Source organism: Manis pentadactyla, chromosome 7 (genome assembly GCF_030020395.1).
Source record: "Manis pentadactyla isolate mManPen7 chromosome 7, mManPen7.hap1, whole genome shotgun sequence".
Taxonomy (NCBI): Eukaryota; Metazoa; Chordata; class Mammalia; order Pholidota; family Manidae; genus Manis; species Manis pentadactyla.
The window spans coordinates 143,354,572-143,377,325 of NC_080025.1; the positions used below are offsets into that span (position 1 = coordinate 143,354,572).

Below are 22,754 nucleotides of genomic sequence, written 5' to 3' on the forward strand. Positions count from 1 at the left end.
CTCGAGCGTGGCCTGCCTCCTTCCTCAGTGCCTGAGGGCCTTGGGCCTGCGCCCTGCACTAGGCCAGAAGCCAGAGTGAACAGGGGGCACTGGCAGCCCACAGCCAGGAGGACAGCGCCCAGGGGGAGCTGCAGGAAGTGTGGGCATGTGGAATGAGGAGGGCCGGGCTAGCTCGAAGGGTGATGTGAAGCCTCAGAAGGGGAGTGACACGACCCAGTTCCTAGGATGATCTCCACGGGGTGCACGTAGACAGGAGCCTGTTAACAGGCCCCCAGGTGAGAGGCGGCTTGGAGGCCCAGGGGCTGGAGGTGCCTGCGGGTTGGCTGTGGGGACAGTGAGGAGGCGGGGCTCGGTGGGGGCTCCCCTGGGGGGTGGACCCTGTGCTGGGCAATAGGCATACCTGGTGGCTGCAATGGCTCAGTGACTGGGGTTTCAGAGGGGAAGCGGTGACCTGGGGTTTCCTCCGTGTCCTGGTGAATGAGGTGTGTCTGGGGCATCCATGGGGAGGTGTCCGTAGTGGTAGGATGGGGCGTTTGAAGGGCAGGGGGAAGGTGTGCCTGACCAGGCGGGAGTCCCCAGGAGAAAGTAATGAGTGAGCCTTGAGGCCCCGGGGCGGGTGCAGAGTGAGGAAGGCCGGAGCAGACCCTGGGGCGGGGGCAGAGCCCGGTGAGTATAACCTGAATCCCAGTAGTGATTCGAGGGGAGGGAACAGTCCAGGGCGCCAGAGGGCCTCCGAGAGGGCACAGGGACGGGTAAGGTGAGCTGGACAAGGGACAGCCTGGGGGGTCCCTGGGCCTCTGAGAGACCTAGAGAGACGAAAGGGAACAAAACGAGGAGGGGAACTTCTTGGGCCTGGGGCTGCATCCCATGAGGCTGCAGCTGCGACTGAAGCCAGACCAGCCTCCTGGGCCCCCTGCTCCCCCAGCTGCCTTCCCATCTCTGGACCTCAGGTCCAGGTGCTAAGGATCTGAGGCCCAGGGCTGGGGAGGGCTTTCTTGCAAATGGATGCTTCCCTCACAAATGGGTTTGCCTCCTCTGGGGTCTTGGCTTCCTGTTGCTGGACTCCTGCAGATGCTCAGGAGGTGTGTCTGCCCCTCTGGTCCTGCAGAGGGGCAGCCCTGGGGAGAGAATGCCCTGCTCTCCTCGCAGCCTCCGCAGCTCAGGGCTGGCAGCTCTTGGCCCAGCACAGTGATTTGCCCGCCTCCCCGTGTGGCCATTCAGGGGGACGGAGGGTGGTGAGAGCTCAGGTGCCCTCGGCTCCCTTCCAGGATCTGGTGCTTTGTGAGGATGGCTCTCCTGTCACAGATTTCTTCCCTCATCCAACGCCAGAGTCACGGGGAGAGCAGGTCTTGTCAAGGATGACCACAGCTGGACAGCAGTTACGGCGGAGAGATCGGTCATACTTCATCACTACTGACAGCAGGGAAATCTGCACTCGGTGCTACTGCGGAGGTGACGGCCATTAGAGAGGCTGGGAGGGAGGCAGGAGAAGGTGCGAGCAGAGGCTCAAGCAGATCAGGAAATGAAAAATCCCATGGGTTGGTCAGTGTAAGTGCCACCAGGCCAGCTGTGTCCCCCACAGAGAATGGGGGCAGAGGCCCGTCCTTCCTGATGTCTGCAGAGGACTGGCTCCCAGGTCCTTAAGAAAGACCTTTGCAGCTTGCAGGGAGAATACACCTGTATCTCGAAGCCAGGAACTCTGTGGGGCTAGGATGTCCCAGGGATGTGGCCTCAGGCTGCTGGACGTGCTAGGTCGGTCGAGTCTCTTAGTGCACGGTTTGGGCCAACGTGCTATGTTCTGGGAGTCCCTTTATAGCTCATTTGAAGCAAGAAGCACTCCCCCCTGACAAACACACCACCATCAGTAAATGTCAGCCTCTAACAGACTGAGAACCTACACAAAGCAAAAGAGCCCTAAGGATGAGGGGCCTAGGGCAGGATCTGCCTGCCCCATATGTAGTGCAGAGAAGGAAGCCCACTTGGAGGCCACCCTGAACCCACAAGCCCATCTGGAAGGCAGCCAAGGTGAGCTAAGCTGCACACTCAGAGAGTGGCCAGCAGAGGGCAGTGCCGGCAGAGGGATTGAACCTCCAGAGACACCCCTGTGGGTGCATCACACTGATGATAGAGGTGGTGGTCTTAGAGCCTGGCTGTGAGGGACAGTTTTCCAGATGATACCATAGCCTGAATGGCACACAACCACCACCACGGCTAATGTTTATTAAGCAGTTACTAGGTGCCAGGCGCTCCTTGGGGAAAGCAACGGGCAAAGAGCTAAGGAGCCTTGCCGACTTGGTGCTGCTCTAGTACCAGGCTTACACATAGTCTTCTGCAACTTTTTCCCACCTCAACATCCCTGAGCGATTTGGTACATTCTGATCTGTAATAGGGTCACCCATCAGCCCAGATGCTCTGTGGGGAAGAGGAGGTACAGACAAGTGAACTGCAGGCTGCAGGGTCACCCATCCTCGATGAACTCCTAAAGTAAGCCCCTTGAGTAATTTTGATTGCTCTGAACAGAAAGGGATCCTTGATAGCAATAGGATGTGAGCAGAGGAGATGAAATTGAGAAGAGGTGGTTACCATTGTTCCCAGTCATCTCAATATCTGTGTGCTAGAAGTGACCTTTGTTTATAAACCTTGGTGTTTCCAGGAGCAAAGTCAGTTGGCAGCCACCACAGTTTGCTTCACTTGTAACACCAGAAAAGTGAGGGCAAATGACCAAAGTCTAGGCTAACTCAGACCACTCTCCATGTGAATGACCCTGCATAAGAATCACTGAATAGACAAATACCAAATAATTTCACTCATTTGTGGAGTATAAAAAAGCAAAACCGAAGGAACAAAATAGCAGTGGACTCACAGGTACCGAGAACGGACTAGTGGTTACCCAAGGGGAGGGGTTGGGGAGGTTGGGTGGGGAGGGAGGGAGGAGGGGATTGAGGGGCATTATGATTGGCACACATAATGTAGAGGGGTCACGGGGAAGGCAGTACAGCACGGAGAAGTAGTGACTCTATAGCATCTTACTACACTGATGGACAGTGACTGCAATGGGGGAGTGAGGACTTGATGATATGGGTGAGTGTTGAAACCACTGTGTTGTTTATGTTGAAACCATCATAAGATTATATATCAATGATACTTAATTTAAAAAAATAGAATCACTCAATAAAACGACCCTGTACAACACTGGAACTTACCCGGGTCTATTGATGGATTCTCCAGAGATGAAATGAGGACCCCAGACTTTAAATACGTGCCCATGGAGTTTTCAGGTGTTTCATAATTCAGCATTATGGTGGCATAGCTGACTGATACAGTGTTATTACATACAGATCTAGTTCACTGTGATAGGCATTTTATGTTTGTATTTCCTTCTTGATGGCATTTCCCTTACTTCCAGGTCTCCCTACTGCAAACACTGAGCATCCCTATATATGTCTTTGTGCACGTGCACCCGAACTTCTCCAGAAGGCATAGCTCCTTGGGAAAGGGCTGAGTTGTAGGTGATCACCTTCAAGTTACAAGATACTGCCAAATTGCTCCCCAAAGCAGTTTTTCAATTTACACTCCGGCCAACCTTGTATGAGTTCCAAACTTCATTTGTTATTCAGTCTTTTTTGTTTTTTCAATCAGATAATGCTCATGAAATGTCATCTTTTGTTAGCTAGCATTTCTCCAGCGACTGGTGAGCCTGACTCTCTTTTCACCTGTTTATTGATCTTTTGGGTTTCCACCTCCCTGAGTTGCCTGTTCATATCATTTGCTTGCTTTTCTATTAGGCTTTTTGTCTTTTTCTTATTGACTTATAAAATTTCTTTATTTATTTTAACTACAAGTTGTCCTAATTCTAGAGAATGTAGTGCCAGGAAGGGAGAGGGAAGGAGATAGTGTGGTGGGGATGGGGTGGGGGGGTGGGATCAGACAGTGGCATCTCTTCTGCTACTCTTCAAAATTATTGTTAAGAGAATGAAAAGCAAACCACAAATTAGAAAATATTTGCAATATGTATACCTGTTAAAGGACTTGTATCCTGAATATACAAAGAACTGAACAAAATATAAATATATAAAGGATATAAAGAATTCAACAATAAGATAAACTGAGTGTTTAAAAGTGGACAAATAATTTGAACCCATACTTCACAAAAGAAGAAAACAAATGGCCAATGAGCACAAGAAAACCTAGTCAACATCCTTAGTCATTCAGGAGTGCAAATTAAAACCTCAATGAGAGGTCCATTTGATGCTCATGTGTTTGAATAACTAAGATTGAAAAGATTGACAACACAAAGTGTGAGCAGGAATTTGTGGTGACTTGAACATTGCCGCTAGGAATATACAATGGCACAAACACTTTGGAAAACAGTTTGGCAGTCTCTTAAAAAGCTAAACTTAGTTTACCATGTGATCGACCACACCCACTCCTATCTTACTTACCTAAGTGAAAGCCTGTGCCCACCCAAAGAGTTACACAGCAGCGTAGTTTGTGATAGCCCCTCGAACTGAAAACAGCCCGAATCATCGGCAGGGTGGGTGGGTAAACACACTGTGCTATAGTCATATAATGGCATGCTACCAGCAATGGAAAGGAACGACTTCCTGATTCACACATCAGCATGGATCAATCTTAAAAACACTATGTTAAGCAAAAAAGAAGCCAGACATACAAGAGTATATACTGCATAGTTCCTCCTATATGAAGCACTAGAAAAATGTAAATCTAATCTTTAACAACAGAAGACATATGAACAGTTACGTGGGGCCTGGGGTGAGAGGTTAAGTTGGAAAAAGTAAGAGAGATCTATTAGTCTGGTAGGGGCAGTGATAGAAATATCCTGTATCTTGATTGTGCTGCCGGTTCTGTGGGTAAATGAAATTGTCAAAACTCAATGAAATATACAGTTAAAATTGGGACATTTATTGGATCTATATTATGCCTTAAAAAAAACATGTCTTCCTGCAGGGCTAGACAATAGTATAGACTACAAAGACATTATAACAGATTAGAGAGCCTAGAAATAGACACCAATGCACATGACAATGAAAGCAGGGGTGCAGAACAAATCACTGAAGAAATGATGGGCTGTAGGAGAATTGGCTAAGTGGAAAAAGGTAAGATTACTACCTACCTTAGATCATGCATGAAAGTACAGTTAAGGTGGGTTGAAGATCTGAAGTAAACATAAGAGTTATTCTTTGAGGTGTTTTCTGTAGATGTCTGAGGCTTTTTGTGAGTGTGTTTTTCCAGATGTCTGAAATATTTTATATTTAAAAATAATTTAAAATATATATACAAGTCATGAGGTAGGTAAAGAGGTCTTTAAGAGGACATAAAAAGCACTAACCATAAAAACTGACAAGTTGAACTTCTTCAAATTGAACTTCACTGTGATGAGCTTGTTCATCCCAGTACTGCATGACGAAGGGAGGAAAAGGCAAGAGACAGACTGGGGGAGGATACCTAACAAGAGTCAGGTATCCAGAAATATGAACAACTCCTAGAAACCAATAAGGAAGAGACAAGCAACCCAAGTGATTTAAAAAATTTGATTTTTAAAATGGGAACATTGTTGAATGGGCATCTCAACAGCGGATATACAAATAGCCTATAGATTCAGAAATTGAGAGACTGAGTCTTCCTGACCCTGAGCATCATGGGCCTTTCCATTTGTTCCGGTTTCTTTTTGTGGTTTTTAGTGATCTTTAAAGGTTTATTTTTTTCACGTAGATTTTGTACATTTCGTGTTAAGCTTTTTCCATGATGGTTATCTTTTTCTATTACTAGTAAAATGGAATCTTTCTTTATATTTTCTAGATTGTTATTGTTTGCATATATGGAGGCTTTTGATTTCTACATACCAATATTAAGCCCAGAAACCTTACTGAATTTTCTTACCATTTATAATCCTTTTTTCAGTTTATCATCATGTGTCTCCCAGTCTTGCAATAAAATCATCCCTGGTTCTAGAGTGCCTCTGGGTTAACACTGTAAATGGACCAGCTCTGAGCCTATTATATATGGACCCTCCATATAACAATACAACTTCAGTATAATTTGTGGCTCCTTCTATTTCTTCCTGTAACAAGCTGTGTGATTGAGTCTGTTTCCTCACTGTATACCTCCATCTCTGAGGCATGGATAAAATCAAATGAGATGAAAAATAACTTTGATAAAAGTATACAGATGTATATTATTGTTGCAGGCATCTTAGATTTATCCCAAGCGGGAGGACTGGACCAGCCTGGAGCTACCTGATCTGCTTGGGGCCAGAGGAGGTGCGCTGGAAAGAGATGGGAAAAACTGAGACCACCCCCTGATGAATGGGGAGGATTGCTCAAAGCTAGATGGTGCCCCCGGCCTAGGCCCTTGAATTTGGGACACAAGGTAGCCTATGAGAGAAAAGTTGGGCACTTTGGTGCCCAGGTGGGACTGATCTAGGTGAGAGTCATTCTCTTTCAGCCCAGGGAACATGGCCCTGGACTGTTCAGTTTGGGATGGTGGCAGGGCACCCGTCTGTGCAGGCAAGTATATCCCAGGGGCTGTGGGCCAGGCCCTTGGGGTATCACTAGGCAGTGGTAGTTTTCCCCAGGAGAAATCCTGGGTGGGTTTCCTGTAATGCTGAGAGAGGCTTCAAGGTGGGAAGAGACCCTGACATGTGGATCACCATTATCGCAGTCCCTTCTGAGGTGGGGCAGGGACGTGGGACAAGCATCATGATTAACTTTGCCTACCTATGATGAAAAATGCGAACATATAAATAGTATAGTAAGAACCGAATGGACTCCATCTTCAGGCTAAGATTCCATTTTAAAAACCAGGGAATCAGGAGGTAAGATTCCTAACATATACTTCAGTAATCAGCTAACAACCTATCTTAAGACAGGCAAGTAGTCCTAACTTGATCTCTTCCCAGTGCTTGAGTGTAATCGTGTCTTGGAGAAGAACAGGCTCAATAAATTCCTTGTGTCAAGTTTATCTTACAGAATATCTAGAGGATTGAGTGTGGGTGGTGTCATAATGTCTCTCACTGGAGAGAAACATCCTGAGGCCACATGGCAAGCCTACGCCAACCCCACCCCCAGCCCTTTGCCCCGTTCTTGAAAACTTATCAGACAACCTAAGCCCGTAAGTGTGCCTCCTTTCTGAGGTTGCCCACACTCCCCTTTGTATACTTTCTGCCTTAAATGAAGACTTCTTGCTGCCCAACTTGCTGCATTTTGTCTCTGTGCCCTTCCATTGGTAAGCGTCTGTTACTTTGCTATTTCATTCTGTTTTCCAGGCTTTGGCACAAGTGTTCACTCTCTCTGTTCTACTCCAGACAAGTAGGGATGGGCTATCTCTGATCTGGGCTTGCAAGTTCCCATCGCCTGGGTAACTAGGACAGGACTGCAGCCTGCCCCCAAAACTCTTTGCTTTGTAAGTTCTCAGAACATAATCTCACTCCAGTGCTTTGTAGCCCCTCCAAATCCTGGGGTGATAAGAGCTTAGACCCTACCCCACGCAGATCCAAGTGGACACTGGACCCCAGGTGACCCTGGCTTTAGGAGTTGTCGAGATATTTTCCCTATTCCCAGCGGGAGTTAAGTGAGCTTCCCTTTCCTCTGTCCGTCCTTGCTCTCAGCTTCTCTCACTTTAATTCCTTCCTTCCCGACACTCCTCTGGCCTGCTGGAGAATTCTTTTTCCTTCAGAACCAAGAACCCCAACCCTCCCCCTCCAGGCTGGGTTTCACCTAGTGCATAGGGAGAAACCTCTCCAGACACCCACAGCTGAGGGCCAATTCTGTCTACACGTGCTCATGCTACCGGGCTCCCGTTCGGGCGGACTGCAGCGGAGCAGAGAGAGCGGGTGGAAGGGGCCATGGGGATCGGCTAGTGGATTAGGAAGACTAGGCCACCGGCAGCCCGGAGTGAGGATGACTCGTTTTAGTTTCACGGCACTAAACTTACACTATTAAATTAGTACTTAGAAATCCCGACCGCGGGGTGAGAGGCACACAACTTCCGGCAGAGGAGGCAACACGCCCCCACCCCTTCCGGCCGTGGACGCCAGCGCCTGCGCACTCGGTGCTGGCCGCCGGTTGGAGGAATTTACCAACTGAGGGGCGGGGGTGGGCGCGTAGATATCTGAGCTGGCGCTGCCGGAAGTTCCTGCTTGCGCGCCCCGGAATCCATAGTCTCTTCCGGCTCCGCTGCGCTCTTGGCGCCTTCCGGGGGCTCCCGCGGAGGCGAGGGGAGGAGTACAGACTAACCGCAATACCCACCGCGGAGGTGTTGTCCGCGCTGCTAGGCCGCTTCGCAGTGTCGCCCGCCGGGTCTCAGCGGGCAGCTGGCGGTATCCCGGACCCCCGGCCTTAGGTAAGCCACGGAGGGGGCGTTGTGCACTCACTTCACAGACGTGGACGCTGAGGCTCGGGGTGCGGGGATGGCTTGCCCCGCCCCGCCTGTCGGACGGGCCCGGTGCCTCCTCCAGGCTAGCCTCCGTTCCCCAGTGCCCCGCCCCTAAAACAGCCAGTTGAAGCCAGGCGTACTGCACAGCCTCTCCTATCCAGCGCTCTGTGTGCCAAGGACTGCCCGTAAACACTCTTGTGGACATTAATTCACTTAATGAGCTATGGGTGTGTGCTGTTATCCTTGCTGTATGGTCGAGCAAGCCGAGGCCCAGCAGTGCAGGAACACAGCTGGTGGGTAGCAGCCAGGCTTCGAACCCACACAGGCTGGCTCTAGACTTCATGCTCTCAATTCACATGGAAAGCAGCCTCATAGAAAGCAGCAAGGGTTCTGTTTGTTGGTTTAAAACAACTAATTTTATGTCACTTTTGCATAATGTGAAATCTAGTGATGAGTTATTATTTAAAACATCTTCCTTAGAGTTTGCAAGTAGCCAAATCTGCATGTGGGCAAAAACCTAAAAATGTGTAGTGTTTTGCTCCACTCTTTTCCTTCTACGCACCCCAACCATCCTTTCCTCAGCTACTTTCCATCTCCTCTCAGGTGAGTGGGTGGATGGGAAGCCAGGACTTGAGGGCTTAGCAAGTGCTTTGAAACCTCTGGGTTTGGTTTGGAATGGATAGACACCCCGTCCCCCACAGTGCAGGAGCTGAGAGAAGAGAGGGGCCCGTGGGGCTGGGCAGAGTGAAAACTCAGAGAAAGTTCTAGCATACTTAATGCCCAGGGTGGGCTGAGCTTGCACAAGTCCCTGGGATGAGGCAGGCACAAGAGAAATAGAAAAATGTCCCCTTCCTTTCTGGGCATGTACGAGCAGTTAGAAGTCTCTAATCCATGGAGCCAACACGTTATGGAAGTGCCGAGGCCCCCCCTCTTAGGCTCAGCCAGCAGGTTACTCCCTCTCCGTATATATGGCTTCCTCAGGGAATCTGTAGGATTCTGGGCATAAACTGCCTCAGTCCTTCTCTACATCCACAGTCAGGGATTTGCCAGCCGCCACAGCCATACTTCTTTCTTTGCTTTATCAGAAAAAATAGTCTTTCTCGTCTCTAAGGACAGATTAGCCTGCCGTCTGGGCCCTGGATCCCCTTTCCTCAGAAAGCCCCTGCCGTCAGTTCTCCCTGTCTCCCATGTATGTAGTCTTGCCTGTCTTCCCACTGCACCTTTTCCGTGCCATCCCAAACAGTGACCCTCCCTGCCCACCCCACCTCCGACAGGGCAGTAACCTGCATCCCCCTCCTCTCAACGCATGGCTCCACTTTCATCCACGGAAGTGACCTTTGACCCCTGTTGTCGTTTGTGCGCGTGTCCCTTTGACTTCCATAACATGGCTTTAGATTTCTTTGTATCCTTTGTTTTTTAGTCATCTTTGAAGTCTACTCCTCTGCCCTCCCCATATTGTCACCGTTGCCTGGGCAACCGCCCTCCAGTCTCTTCCTCCTCAGTTTCTACAGATACTTTGTCACAGGGCTGTATCTTTAGTTCAGACCTATCCCCTGACCCGTGTATCTGTCACATCTGCTTCTTGTTCCAAAAGAACCACAAACTCAGCATATCCCAAAGTGAACTGTGCTCATAAATGAGGTCTCTGCGGAATCCCTCTCTATTCCCTCTGTTTTTCCTCCTCCACATCTCAACTCAAGCATAATCTGCCTCCTGAATAGCTCTCTGAACTCCGCCCCCACCCCAGCCCCGCCAGACCGCCTGGCCCTTCTCACCCCTGCCTCCCAGTGCCGGGCCTGCCTCCTGGCCCCACTGCGGCACCCTTTCCACTGCAGCCCAGGAGCCTCTGTCTTGTCGTCCTCAGATGTGCATCTGTCATTTATTGTGAGAAGTGTCATAAGTAACCTCTTACGAATAATCAAAGTACTGGGGTTTGTCGGTGGTTTTCTTTCAAATTTTACATTTCAGATTCATTTAGGTGCCAGGTTGGCTTTTCACAGTGTCAGACTCGCTGTCACCCGATGTGCTTCAGTGGAAGAGAAAGGGGTGGTATTGTTGTCAGTGCTAGTGGCCATCCAAGGTCCGGGATGTGCCAGGGAGGCCGTCAGGAGTCAGGGATCCCAAAGCAGTAGCCTAAGGTAAGCATCCCTGTACAGGACAGAATCTGAACTCCAATGTCACTGACATGATTTATGTGTAGGTCAGCCAGGGCCCGGCCTCCACAGCACCTCACACCACTTGTCTTGCTCTGGCACCATGAGCCCGTTTCCAGATTGTCTTCTTGTCTTGAGCGCCAGGTGCCAACCAGCAGTTACTCTCCTGTATTTGTACCTTCAGGGTAGTGTTGGCTCATGATAGATACTTGGTGAATTTTTGTTAAATGGTCAAATGGGTCAAAAGTATCTGCAGAATAAGGATGTACTGATGGGACGAGGCTAACTGGGGGAACAGAATGGGATTGGTGCCGGGGTGTAAACTGGTAGGTCCTCAGAGGAAGGCGGTGGGCTGTGACCCGGGCTGCAGTCCTAACACACAGGTTTTTTCTTTCCTCTGCTGTTGTCAGTGAGGGCAGGTCAGACTGGCCTGGTTTCCATACCCCGTTCTGGGTTCTCGGTAGCGGTGAGGCCTGCACGCTGCTCCTGGAGGCCAGGTGCCAGCTCTGGTCTCCCACCCTGCTGGCGACCATCCATCATGTTACTGCTCTGCGTTTCGGTCTCTTCAGTCATAAATAAGAGCTGAGGTAAGTCCCTTCCCGTTTTGACATCTGCAGCACTTGTTCTGGGACCAGGGCAGTGGCTTGCATTTCCTTTGCACCTTTGTCCAGCCCCTCCACAGCGTCACCTCCCGTGGGGCTCTGGACGTTCGGTTTGGTGGTGGCTAAGTTCTTAATCAACAGGCTTGAGGGAGTAGCCGCAGTCCTCTGGGACTCCTTCAGGGCAAGGAGCTGCTCCGTACTGCGCCACCCACGCTGGGGCAGAGTCTCACTTGAGCCGCCCTGGGGGCTTGTCTCCTGCAGAGGCAGTCATGCCGTCCTTGGCGAGCCCCTGGAGTGCATCACACACTCATGGTCAGAAGGTACTGGCTCTGAATCTTGCATCTCGTTCTAGTCTGAAGAGTGAGGACTTCTTCCTTCCAGCTGCTTGTGGTGGGCTTACTAAGCCGTCTTCCCCCGGGTCTTCTCTTTCCCAGGGAAATACATTCTAGTTTACTGGGCTTTTCCTTCCCTTTCATTTTCTTTTCTTCTCTCCACATACTTCTCTTCTGCTTTGTGTCCCTTTCCTTTTGAGAGCCCTGAATGTGACCTAATCTTCAGGATAGCAGGTGACAGGGAGGAGTTATGGATTATGCCTGGGTATCCGGTCTGAGCATCTAGGTGAACAGATTTCCCGGTTTCTAGGACTGAGTGGACTGTAGAAAGAGTAGGTGGGGAGGCTTAGAGGGTTCTGAGCCAGAGAGAGGCTGGGCAGTGGGCAGTGTGTAGAGGTGCTCCCCGTCCGGGAGAGTGTGGGAGGGAAGAGGGTCAAGGAGGGAACCCGGGAAATATCATTAAGGGCCAGGCAGAGAGCCCAGAGCAGAGGCTGGAAAGGAGTCGTGGGTGAGAGGACAACCAAGAAAATGTGGTGGCCCGGGGCCCTGGTCAATCGGCCTTCCAGAGGTAGGTGGCAGGTGCTGTCGAAAAGTCAAGTGGAGCCAGTGCCAGGGCGCTGCGGGCATCCTCTGCCAGAGCGGTGTCGGGGAGCAGTGGGGACCAGACCAGAGAAGAAGGCTCTCCAGGGGAGTGGATGGTGAGAAAGTGTAAACAGCTCTTCAAGAGTGTCTCTGTGGCAGAGGGAGGGTGAGGGTGTGAGGGCCTGGCTCACTGGCCCTGGGAGCTGCTGCGTCCTGTGTTCTCTGGCTGACTGCTAGAGGGGGTTCCACGGAGCTGAGCAGGATCCTGGCTGAAGAGGCCTCAGGCTGCCTCCCTCCGCAGCATGAGCCCCCCGAGATAGCCCCAAGAGAGCCTGTAGCTCTTCACAGTGCCCTGCTGGGCGCACAGGCCCACGGGTCCCCCTCCCCTGCCCCGCATCTCTTCTAGGGAGGCCTCCTGACTTCATGGCCGGGTCAGGCCCCTCCCTTGGGTCTCACAGCCCTGAGTAGTGTTTCTTCATATCTGCACTACAGCGCTAGTTTTACACGTGAGTGTGAATCTTAAGTTTATCCATACGTGTGTCCCACCAGCCTGGAGGCTGTGTCCACGCAGGGGCCTTGCCTACTTTGTGCTGTATCCTTCACACAGGAGAATTGCCAGGTGCCTGGTAGGTTCTCAATAAACTGAAGGGAAGAAGAGAAACGTCAGTTTGGTGAAGCAGGTAGACACTGATGAGCTAAGGGCCGTGGGGGCTCCAGGCGAGGGCTGTTCCATCTGGGCTGGAGGTGTGAGCGTCTGCCTTTGCCAACGAGGTTGAGGTCGTGAGTGTTCTGTCTGGGGCTGATTTCTATTATCTTGCCGTGCCTCTGTCCACTGCTTGCTTCTCTCCCCTCCAGGCCTCTCTCCCCTCCAGGCCTCACCTTCCCCATCAGTGGCCCCCAGAATTGAGTAGGGCAGCTGAGACCTATTCTTTTCATCTTGCTTTGCAGCCTAAGCCCATCTTCCCATTCCCCCAAGTTCCAAGCATGTTGGAAGTAGAAAAAAACAAAAAGCCCCCCAGGAGACGTACATCTTCAGGATCAGTGGGCCAGGAGTCCCCTGTGTGTGCTGACTCTCCCATGATCAGAGCCAAGAGCCCAGCTGTCACCCTGGTTTCTCCTGACTCCAATTTCAGCACCAGAGCTACCAACACCTCTTGTGGACTTGACTGGGGTGTCAGGGGGTGCCTGCTGGAGACTGAGGTCAAACTTGATTTTGGAGATGTAGACAAGAAGGCTGGCAGTGGCCGCAGGAAGGCCAGACCCTGTGGCTCCCAGAAGGAGAGTGAGGGGAGTCTGTCCCTGCAAAGGAAGAGACCCTGTTCCCTCTCCAGTGGCTCGCCAGTCCCTTCATCTGACCAAGTTTGCCTGGAGGAGCAGGAAGACAGTGTCCGAGGTGCACGTGTCTGCAGCAAGAGGAGGAGACCCTGCTCCCTGGGGAGGCCTGTTCTTCACCCAGCTGCCTCCCACGCAGAGTGCGAGGCCAGTCCTGAGCAGAATGGACCAAAGAGAAATGCCAGACTCTCTGGCCTCAAATGTGTACTTGGACAGGAGCCTCCTGTACAGCCCAGGAAGGTGTCCAGTCGGAAGGCACATGGACGGAGAGAGCGGGGGGAACTGGCAGGAAAGAAGTCCAGGGACCCAGTGCTCAGCTCTGGCCAGGCCCCTTCTGCCCGGGTGCTGGTCCAGGCGGCCGGTCCAGACAGGCTGAAGGTGGGCCAGCCTCTGGAGAACGATGAGGCAACGCAAGCTGAGGTCCTCATAGCCCGACTGGCCAGAGAGGTGCGGCGCCTCAAGAAGTGGAAGAAAAGGCAACTGCTTCCTGGCCTGGGGGAGAAGTTGCCTCTCCTGAGCCTCCAGAAGCCACTCTGCATGAAGCATTCCCTGGGCCCTCTGGACATCACAGGCCAGAAGCCCGCAGTAGACATCAGACAATTCTTTACTTTCGACTGCAAGAACATCTGCCGTGTCAACTGCACTCTGTGTCACACCAGCATCAGACAGAGCAAAGTTAAGGGTCAGTCCCAAACCTTGGGCCTCCTCCGTCACTTGGTGAGTAAGCGTGGGCTGGAGAGGGAGAGACAGCCAACTGCGGCCCGCCCCGGAGAGAAGGGGTCAGGGGTGGAGGAAAAAAAGACCAGTCTGTCCCTGGGCTCCTCTGGCCTTGCCCCTGAGGAGTCCCCATCACCAAGCCGCGGCTCAGATGCCTCCCCCTTGGGAGACGGTGGTGGGCAGCCAGGCCTGGGCGGACCCGGGCAGCTGTCACTGGCTCCTCCACCCTTGCCTCCTCCCACCAAAGATGAACCCACTGCTCCCCCCGTGGCTGTCAGGGAGGAGCGAGATGGCACATATGCTCCCAACCAGCCCCGAGCCCAGGCCTGGAACCAAAGCATTGCAGAGTTGCTCTGCAGCCTGGCGCTGCCACTCTCCTTTGTTTCATCCCCGCCTTTCAAAAGGTTCATGGCCCAAGTTGACCCTTGTTACCATTTGCCGTCTCCAGCCTTCTTTGCTGATAAAGCCCTGCCCCTGCTCCATGAGGCCATGGATGAGCAGGTGCTTCAGGAGATGCAGTGGGCTCAGGGCAGCTGCGTCCACCTCACCATGTCCACAGCAGCCCGGGATGCAGTCGTGGACTACGTGGCCATCACTGCCCACTGGGCGGCAGTACCGCCAGGGAGCCCGCAGGTGGCGTCTGGAAGCTCGCGGAGGACAGCGGTGCTCTGGGTCCGAGGCCTGCCCGTGGAGAGCACCCAGGAGGAGAGGCAGCGGGGGCTGCGGGAGAAGGTCAGCCTGTGGCTTGGCCGCAGCTCCATGCGACCGGGCTTCCTGGTGTCGGGCGGCTGCCCCAGCCTGGAGCAAGCAGTAGGGATGGAGGGCTACACGCTTGTCCCTTGTTTTGGCAGCTGCCTTGACTCTCTGGTGAGAAACTTTCTGCATCACCATCACAGCATTCAGATCATCCTGGGCACAGCCAGGGCCATCTGCAGTCATTTCCAAGGCTCTGCAGAGGCCCGGCGGCTGCTCACCCAGCTGCAGCGGCAGTGTGGCCTCCCAGAGCACCAGCCCTTTGGGGAGCTCGCAGCCAACTGGGTCTCTGACTACTACCTGATGGGGTGGCTGGTGGAGCAGCAGCGACCGCTGCGAGAGTATGCGGAGAAGCACCGGCTGGGTAAGGCCGGGATGGCCCTGTCGGCCATGTTCTGGAGCCTGACGAACAGCCTGGTCACCCTCCTGCAGCCCTTCCAGCTGGTGGTCCGGGAGGCGAGTGCGGCACAGGCTGCTTTAAGCCAGGTGCTGCCTCAGCTGCGCTACCTGCACATCTTCCTAGAGCAGGTTCCCGGGCACTTCAGGGAGCAGGGAGGCAAGGAGATGGGCGCAGCTGTCCGGCTGGCTGAAGGCTTGACCCTGCAGCTCTCCACAGACTGCCAGCTGAACGAGCTCTTCCACCGCGAGGAGCTGGTGCTGGCCACCCTGCTGGACCCCCGCTTCAAGGGGAAGATTGAGGCCATCTTGCCTGTGGGGGCCGACATTGACCACTGGAAGCAGGTTCTTGTGTACAAGGTGAAAGAGATTATGGTGTCTGAATGCCCCCTGCCCGCTTCACTCTCCCTGCCGAGTCCCAAGGCTGTGTGTGTGGACGCCACCCCAAGGGGCAGCATTGCCAGGAGCCTCAGGATTGAGGGCCAGGGCCAGAAGGAGCCTGGGCAGCAAAGTGGCAGCTCTGGGTCTTGGCTGCTGGCCCGGAGGGAGAAGAGCTTGCTGGAGCAGCTGGAACATGTGGGGCTGCTGGCATCCAGGGAGAGTGGAGCCTCGCTCGTCACTGAGAACCACTTGGCCAGCATTGTTGTGCAGAAGTACCTGCATGAGAATGAGACGATTGGTGCCCAGGAGGACCCTCTGACCTACTGGGAGAAAAGGCAGGATGTCTGGCCGGCCCTGGCAAAACTGGCCACTGTCTATCTGACCTGCCCCGCTACGGGAGCCTTGTCTAGACGTGTCTTTGCCTCCCTGGGCAGCCCTGCCCTTGTGGGACACAACTCCCCTCTCCCGGTGGAGTCAGTTGAGCATCTCCTTTTCTTGAAGACCAACCTGGAGAATTTCCCCAACTACACACGCCCTCCCCTGGTCTTCCCTAGTGGAGACCTGGCTGAGGGAGAGCAGAGCAGTGAGTCTGACCTCATGGTCCACGGCCCTCAAAATCTGCCTGTAGGGACTCGGCAGTAAATAAGAGGAGCACGCAGAGTGGTTATCCTAGGTCATTAGATAGGGACAGCCAGAATCTTTAAACCAGTCTGGAAAGGGACAATTTCTCAATTCTTGACAGATTACCTTTTTTTTTTTCAGAGAGGTGTCATTTTTCATCTGCTGAGTGCTTAATCTATTTCTAGTGGTTTTTGCACAAAAGAGATTTCCTTGACTCATAAGTGACCATGAGTTGTACAATGCAGTTTTATAAACCGCACTGCTCTTTTGAAATATTGGTGGGTCTTCAGGGCTCTACCCGCAGCTCGCCTGTGTGTGTCGTGATGCATACCCTTAAAAGGTCTGCTTTCTTAAGAAGTGGCCAGAGACAAGAGGAGGCCTCGGCAGGTGGGAAGTCTGCTCAGCCGCCCAGAGCCTGGTAAGCTGTGGGAGATCCTTCTGAGATTGTCTTAGGAGGGAAGGGCATGCATGCACATGGGCACGTGCCCGTCTGCTCAGGGTCTCTCCTTCTCTGGGGTCCCAGAGCGGCTGAGGCCCCTGGCTGATGGGACTGCCCAGCCAGTGAGGGAGACTGACTGGAGGAGACCTGAGATGGCTGGTCCTCAGAAAGCTCTCTCCTGTGGTTTGTTTCCAGGCCACTGAGAACCTGAGGGCTTCTTTCTTTCTACAGTGAAGGCAGTGTCAGGCCTGCCAGGCTCTGGGGGGCTGAGCTTCTGTCCCACCCGCAGTACCAGTGCCTCTCTTTGTCCCTGGCTCCTTTTAAAGAGCAACCCCTACCTTGAAGCAAGAAAGACCCATTAGTAGCAGATTGCCCAGAATTTCCGTAGAGCGGAGAGCAGGACCTGAGCACACGGGGTCCAGGAGCTGTGGGAACCGGGTGGGAGCGGAAGGGAGAGGAGTGCTGGGGGCGCGCCTGTCAGCCCCCACGGCCCAGCTCTCCTGAGCTGCCAGCGCGCTGGGAGAGGGGCTCTGTGGGGAGGTGGGGAGAGGTAGGGTGAGGCATCCGAGGCCTGACTTAGACTTTGGCCCTGGCTATGGGGATGAGCTTGGGATACCTGTCCGCCTGCCTCCCGTGGAGGGGTTGGCAGTCGTGTGCACACTATGGCTAATTGACTATAGGGCATTTGTAAGTTACTCAGAATGTAAGGAAGCAGGAAGAATGAACCGTATCCTTCCATTCAGAGCCTCTTTTAGTACTTTGACACATTTCATTTTTCTGCCTTGAGACCATGTCCTCTGTGCTACTTATTATGCTGTGTTTCCATCTTAGCTACTATAATAGTGATGTTTTCTCAAATAAAGCTTTTGTAAAGATCATATTTAATGGTTGGAGTAGCATGTTTGGCTTAAAGTCTGGCTCCAAATTGCTTAGGTCACATCTGTCCCTCCAGCTGTGGGAGGTTTGTGTTCCCAGGCTCCCCTGTGACAGGAGGGGAGGCCAGGGCTAGGGCTGCACTCCTTAATGCCGCAACTCTCAGTCAGTGCAGTGGGGAAGGAAGGTCAGGGCACGGCCCTGCACCAGCCTTGGACCTCTCCCTGCCTCCCTTAAGTTGTATCTGTGACCCAGACTTGAATGAGAATCACCTGAGAGCATCTTGAAAATGTGCACGCTGTCCTCTGCTTTCCTCCCAAATTATGATTCGTTAGGTTGGTGGGGGCGGAATGCGACATGCCCTAAGGTAATCCAGGCTGGTACATTGGGGTGGGTGCTGCCAGTCCTTGAGCCATTCTTAACGTCTGGTGACTGACCCAGCTCAAGCGTTTGTGGCAAGGCGGGAGGCCTGAGTAGGGGCAGCAGGAAGGCGGGCCTGTGGGAGGACGACCGGAGGGAAGCCAGCTGGCCCCAAGCAGTGCCGCTCAACCAGGGGCAGTTTTGCCCCCTGGCAAATATTTGACAATGTCTGGAGACATTTTGGTGTGTGTGTGTGTTGCTATTATTGAGGGGCCGGAAAACAGGGCTGCTGCTAAACTTCCACAGCATACAGTCCAACCTCAAGGGGCAAGTTGAGCCCCGCTCTGGACTGGGGACAGGAGGGAATGGGGCAGAGGAATGGTCCCCAGTGGACTGAAGCAGCCAGGTGACTGTTCTGGGGCTGCTTGGAGTTGAACCATTTTCCTCTAAACTTGGCCATGTCCCACCCTGGCTGACTCATGGGCATCATTTTCTGGCCCACATCCTGTGTAGATAAACAGACGGCAAAGGCTGCCTGAGCGAGGAGGGAGGGCCTCCCTCCGGAGGCCCAGCTGTCAGCTGTCTCGGCTGTAGTCTCATCTGTGTAACCGAGTCCTTTTCACAGACTGAGTCGGGCCAAGAGCGTCTGTTTGTCATGCCTGTAAACGACACGGGTGTGTTTGAGAGAGGCACGAGGATGCAGTTGGATGTGGGTGGGCATCTCCCATCGTGTGGCCAACTTGTGTGGCAGTTGAGTTTGCGCAGGTGGAGGGCCCCGGGTGGTCCTCAGTCCTGCCCAGACCTGCCCGGCTGAGTGGTGTGTGGATTTTTGGGAAGGGGAGCAGGGGAGCGGGAGCATTGTGTGGTGCCATTGCTCATCTAAGCAGGTGCAGGCGCAGGGCCCTGTGCTGGAGGGTCACTGTCTCCTGCCTGGTGTCCGGAGGGCCTGATTTCCAGTTAATGTGCTCGCTCCTCACTGTTTCCCCTTCTGCCCAAAGCGTGCATCCAGGCCCTCTGCGGGAGTGCGGGCACGCCTCCTGCCTCCCTGCGCCCACCTGCCCTCCTGTTCTTGCCCTCCCTTCGCAGCCGCCAGCCACCTCCATCTAGACGGTCACACACCCCCACCGTTCCTCAGGGTGTCGCAGCCTGACCGTGTGGTCCAGCTGTGGCCTCACCTCTGGCTGCCGCTGCCCCAGAGGCCTCATCTCTGCCGATTCCAGAGGACGTTGAATGCAGGGCCCACAGCTTCCCCTTGACGCCTCCCGTTTTGTCCCTCTGGCTGCTCACCAGCAGCCTCTGTTCAGCCTCATGTTCTCTGACTTCAGCCTTTAGCCTCTCCTTGCCACTGTGCAGCAGGGGTCCTGACCACTCTCACCCCCAAAATAGTGTTTGGCTGGGGAGGGGGTTCCCAGAAGGCTGGCCCAGACTGTCACATGCGCCCACTGGTGCCTCTCACTGAATCCCTTCAGCCTCGAACTCTAGCTGCGTCCTATGGCCAGGCCGCGTGGTCACCTCAGACTGGATGGCTTCTTGCCTCCAGCGCGTCTGGTGCATCCCAGGGTTGAGAAAGGAGCCCTGTGCTCAGGCATGCGGCCAAGTCCCAGGAGGTGTCTAGGCTGTGTCCTCTCCTTGCACTGCTCTCGGTGGGCCCTGTGTCCCCAATGCCTTCACGGCAGGTTTCTAGTGCCTGGTGCCCCTTGGGCACCCAATGGGCTGGAGCAGTTTTAACCAGATGCAAAGGTTCTGCCTTCCTCACTGCTTACACCCCCAGAAGACCCCCATTTGCAGAGCAAACCGGACTTCTTAGTGGATGTGTCCAGCCCTTTTGGAAATAAATGAGTTAGTACTGAAGACGTGTTGTAGATAGAGGGGAGCTAAGTAGACATAGGACCCCTTTCTCAGGGGGCAGGGGTTGGAGGTTAGATGTGTTAGTGCCCCCAGCTCCGTATAGGGGGTGTGGGAGGAGCTCTAGGCCTGGTGTCCTTGGGGAGCAGGAGTAATAAGTGACCCTGATTATGTAAACACAGACTTGGGACTGCCTGATACTCTATAGTCCTAGGTTTTGTAAACAGGAGCGCATGGTCCCAGGGTTCTTTGCAGGTCCTCCCCGCCTGGCCTGGGCCTGGCTAGAGTCTGCAGGGTTGAGAAGCTGCCCTTGGAGCAGAGGTCCCTTCCTGTTTTCCTTGCTGCTGAAACCTTGACCCCATTGCCAGTGGCATCACCCGCGTCCCTCCCCCGGGCCTCCACCCTTGGGCTCCGCAGTCTCGCACCAGCTCTTGGCCTCATGCTGTCCCACAGCCTCTGGTGACTGCAAGGTCCCTCCCTCCAGGACAGCTTCCTTGACTGCCTGTCCTCCCCCTGCTTGTCCTTTCCAGAAGTGCTGTCGTGTTTGCAGGGACCGTGCTGTCTGGTGTGTGGTGATTGGTGCTGCTCCAGTGACCAGTCAGGCCTGAGGAGCTAGTCTGGGGGGCACAAGGGGAGGAGGATGGAATTCAGGTGTGGGGACCGGCAGTGCTGTTACCAGTTCCCTGGCCCTTCACGCTCCCTTCCCTCCCTCAGCCTGAGTCCTCAGGTCCTGCAGCTGCAACCAGAGGTTATAAGCGGGCCCACATAATCTGGAAACCATTTTGAATTCACTGATAATGTAAAAAAGAAAACACCGAGTCAAAAACGTTTTTGAATGACTAAAGCGAGGCCCAGCGCACCCTCATATGCATGGCTCTCTGGGGAGGAAACGAGAGAGATCGGTGGTGGTGGTGACCTATTACCTATTCAAAAATAAATTGAAATGGTTAAAAGGAAACACCTCAGAAGTAATAAAACAGATCATGAGCAATTACTGAAAAAAGAAAATAATGAGACCTTGCCCCCAGTGCAGATTTGGAAAATGGGAAGTACCAGTAACATTGGGCCTGAATTCCATCCCGTAGGGCCATCACTGCCGAGCCAAGACGCGGGGAGGGCGGCCCACCTCCCTCAGGGGGGCTCTTGTGCCCTTAGGCCTCGCCAGGCCATCTAGGTTTCTGGCCCCGAGGTCGGCGGCTGGGTGGTACCTTGTGCTGTGACCTGCTGCAGGGTCACAAGAACTGTCCCAGAGAGGCCTGCTTACTGTTTAATTGTCTCTCCTTAGGGACCTGCTGGCCCTTGAGCTGGGTGTGTCAGAACAGGCCTCTGGCAGCGGTCCAGGCAGAGTGACTGGCTTTGTTGGGGTAAGCAGCCAGCTGACCCCCAGTGGCACCCACATCCCTGTGGCTGAACCGCCAGGGCCTAGGCCACCTGGACTGACTGTCTCATGGAGCCTCAGGGTGAGAAGCCAGGAGAGGCTGACAGGGTGCACATCACACCCCAGTTCCTCAAGTCGCGTTCGGGCGAGTTTGCCCTGGAGTCCATCCTACTGCTGAAGCTGCGAGGCTTGGGGCTGGTGGACCTGGGCTGCCTGGGCGAGTGCCTGGGCCTCGAGTGGCTGGACCTGTCGAGCAATGCTCTCACACATCTGGGCCCGCTGGCCTCCTTGCGCCAGCTAGCCGTGCTCAACGTTGCCAACAACAGGCTGACGGGGCTGGAGCCACTGGCCGCCTGTGAGAAACTGCAGAGTCTCAATGCTGCGGGTAACCTGCTGGCCACCCCTGGCCAGCTGCAGTGTCTGGCCAGCCTGCGGGGCCTCGAGTGCTTGCGGCTGCAGGACCCTTTGGCCCGTCTCAGCAACCCGCTCTGCACCAGCCCCTCCTACTGGGCTGTGGTCCGAGAGCTCCTGCCGGGCCTGAAGGTCATCAATGGGGAGCGCATGATTGGCCGGGGCAGTGAGTTCTACCAGCTGTGCCGGGACCTGGACAGCTCCCTGCACCCCAGCTCAGGCCCAGGCCCCAGAGTCCCCAGGGCCCAGCCCTGGGTGGAGCCAGGCTACTGGGAGCCCTGGCCTACCCGGAGCAGCTCCATCCTGGAAGAGGCCTGCCGGCAGTTCCAGAACACGCTGCGAGAGTGCCATGACCTGGACCGGCAGGCCAACAGCAGCCTGGCCCAGGCAGAGCAGGCGCTCAGCCCTGCAGGCACCACCTCGTCCTTTGTCTTTTGAATGCACCCAGTCATGGCCCAGGACACCCTGGCACGTGGCTGTGGGGTGGGCACATTGTGGCCTCTTTGCCCGCATCTGCCCTCCAGCCTCTGTCTGCACCATTGCATCGCACTGGCCCGCAACCAGGCTGCGTTTATCCCTGTTCCTAAGGCGGCGCCCTGCCCCCACTCCCAGCCCGAGGCAAAGTCCATACCCTCTGTCCTCACTCTTCAAGAGCACACCTCCCAGTGGCCTCTAGCAGGGGAAAGGGCCCCCGCGGGCAGCTGGCATGGTGTGAAGCCATCCTGCCACCCACCTACAGTGTGGGCAGGCGAAAAGGCCCCGTGCCGAGCCCATGCCCACAGCTGCTGCCGCTCCTGGCTGCTCGGTCGGGCCTGAGATTAGTTGAAGAAAGTTGTTTCTTCCTAGGGCTGATGTTGAGAGGGGCTTGTGTGGTGTGCCTCCTGTCCCGGGAGGATGTGGCCAGAGCATCAAAGCTGTTGCTTACCCCCCTCCAAAATTTGCCTGTCCAAATGACCCTCTGCTGTGGCTGCCCTAGTCCTGGGGCTCCCTGGAGCCTCTGCTGCCCACTCTCACCCCGGCTGCCCATTCCCAGCCCCTCAGCCCACTCTCACCCCACTAACTCCTATTAAATATTTCTGCTGTAATTTGCATCACTGCTTGTCATTTCACTTGGGCAGCCTTGGTTTTCCCAAGCATGAGCTCAGGCAAGGACCCCCCGCCCTCTTCTGGTCTCCCCACCGGGAA

The 22,754-nt window shown here is 54.1% G+C and overlaps 2 protein-coding genes across 6 annotated transcripts in view; both read left to right on the forward strand.

Moving 5' to 3' along the window:
• Window positions 1–8,230: 8,230 nt before the first annotated feature.
• LRRC61 (leucine rich repeat containing 61) lies at window positions 8,231–22,658 on the forward strand. 5 transcript variants are annotated; one of them, XM_057504891.1, is made up of 2 exons: window positions 8,231–8,361; window positions 21,066–22,658. In XM_057504891.1, the coding sequence occupies exon 2, from the start codon at window positions 21,228–21,230 to the stop codon at window positions 22,005–22,007; it is 780 nt and encodes a 259-aa protein (XP_057360874.1). In that variant the 5' UTR covers window positions 8,231–8,361; window positions 21,066–21,227; the 3' UTR covers window positions 22,008–22,658. The 5 variants fall into 5 exon arrangements, with proteins under 5 accessions (XP_057360874.1, XP_036755344.2, XP_036755358.1 ...); XM_036899449.2 differs by lacking the exons at window positions 8,231–8,361; window positions 21,066–22,658 and adding exons at window positions 10,977–11,134; window positions 13,012–17,582; XM_036899463.2 differs by lacking the exon at window positions 8,231–8,361 and adding an exon at window positions 10,997–11,134.
• The window catches only part of REPIN1 (replication initiator 1), a 44,032-nt gene continuing 32,288 nt past the window's right edge, over window positions 11,011–22,754 (forward strand). The window contains exon 1 of the mRNA XM_036899455.2: window positions 11,011–11,134. The gene's annotated coding sequence lies outside the window, so the exon portion shown is untranslated. The remainder of the gene's footprint in view (window positions 11,135–22,754) is intronic.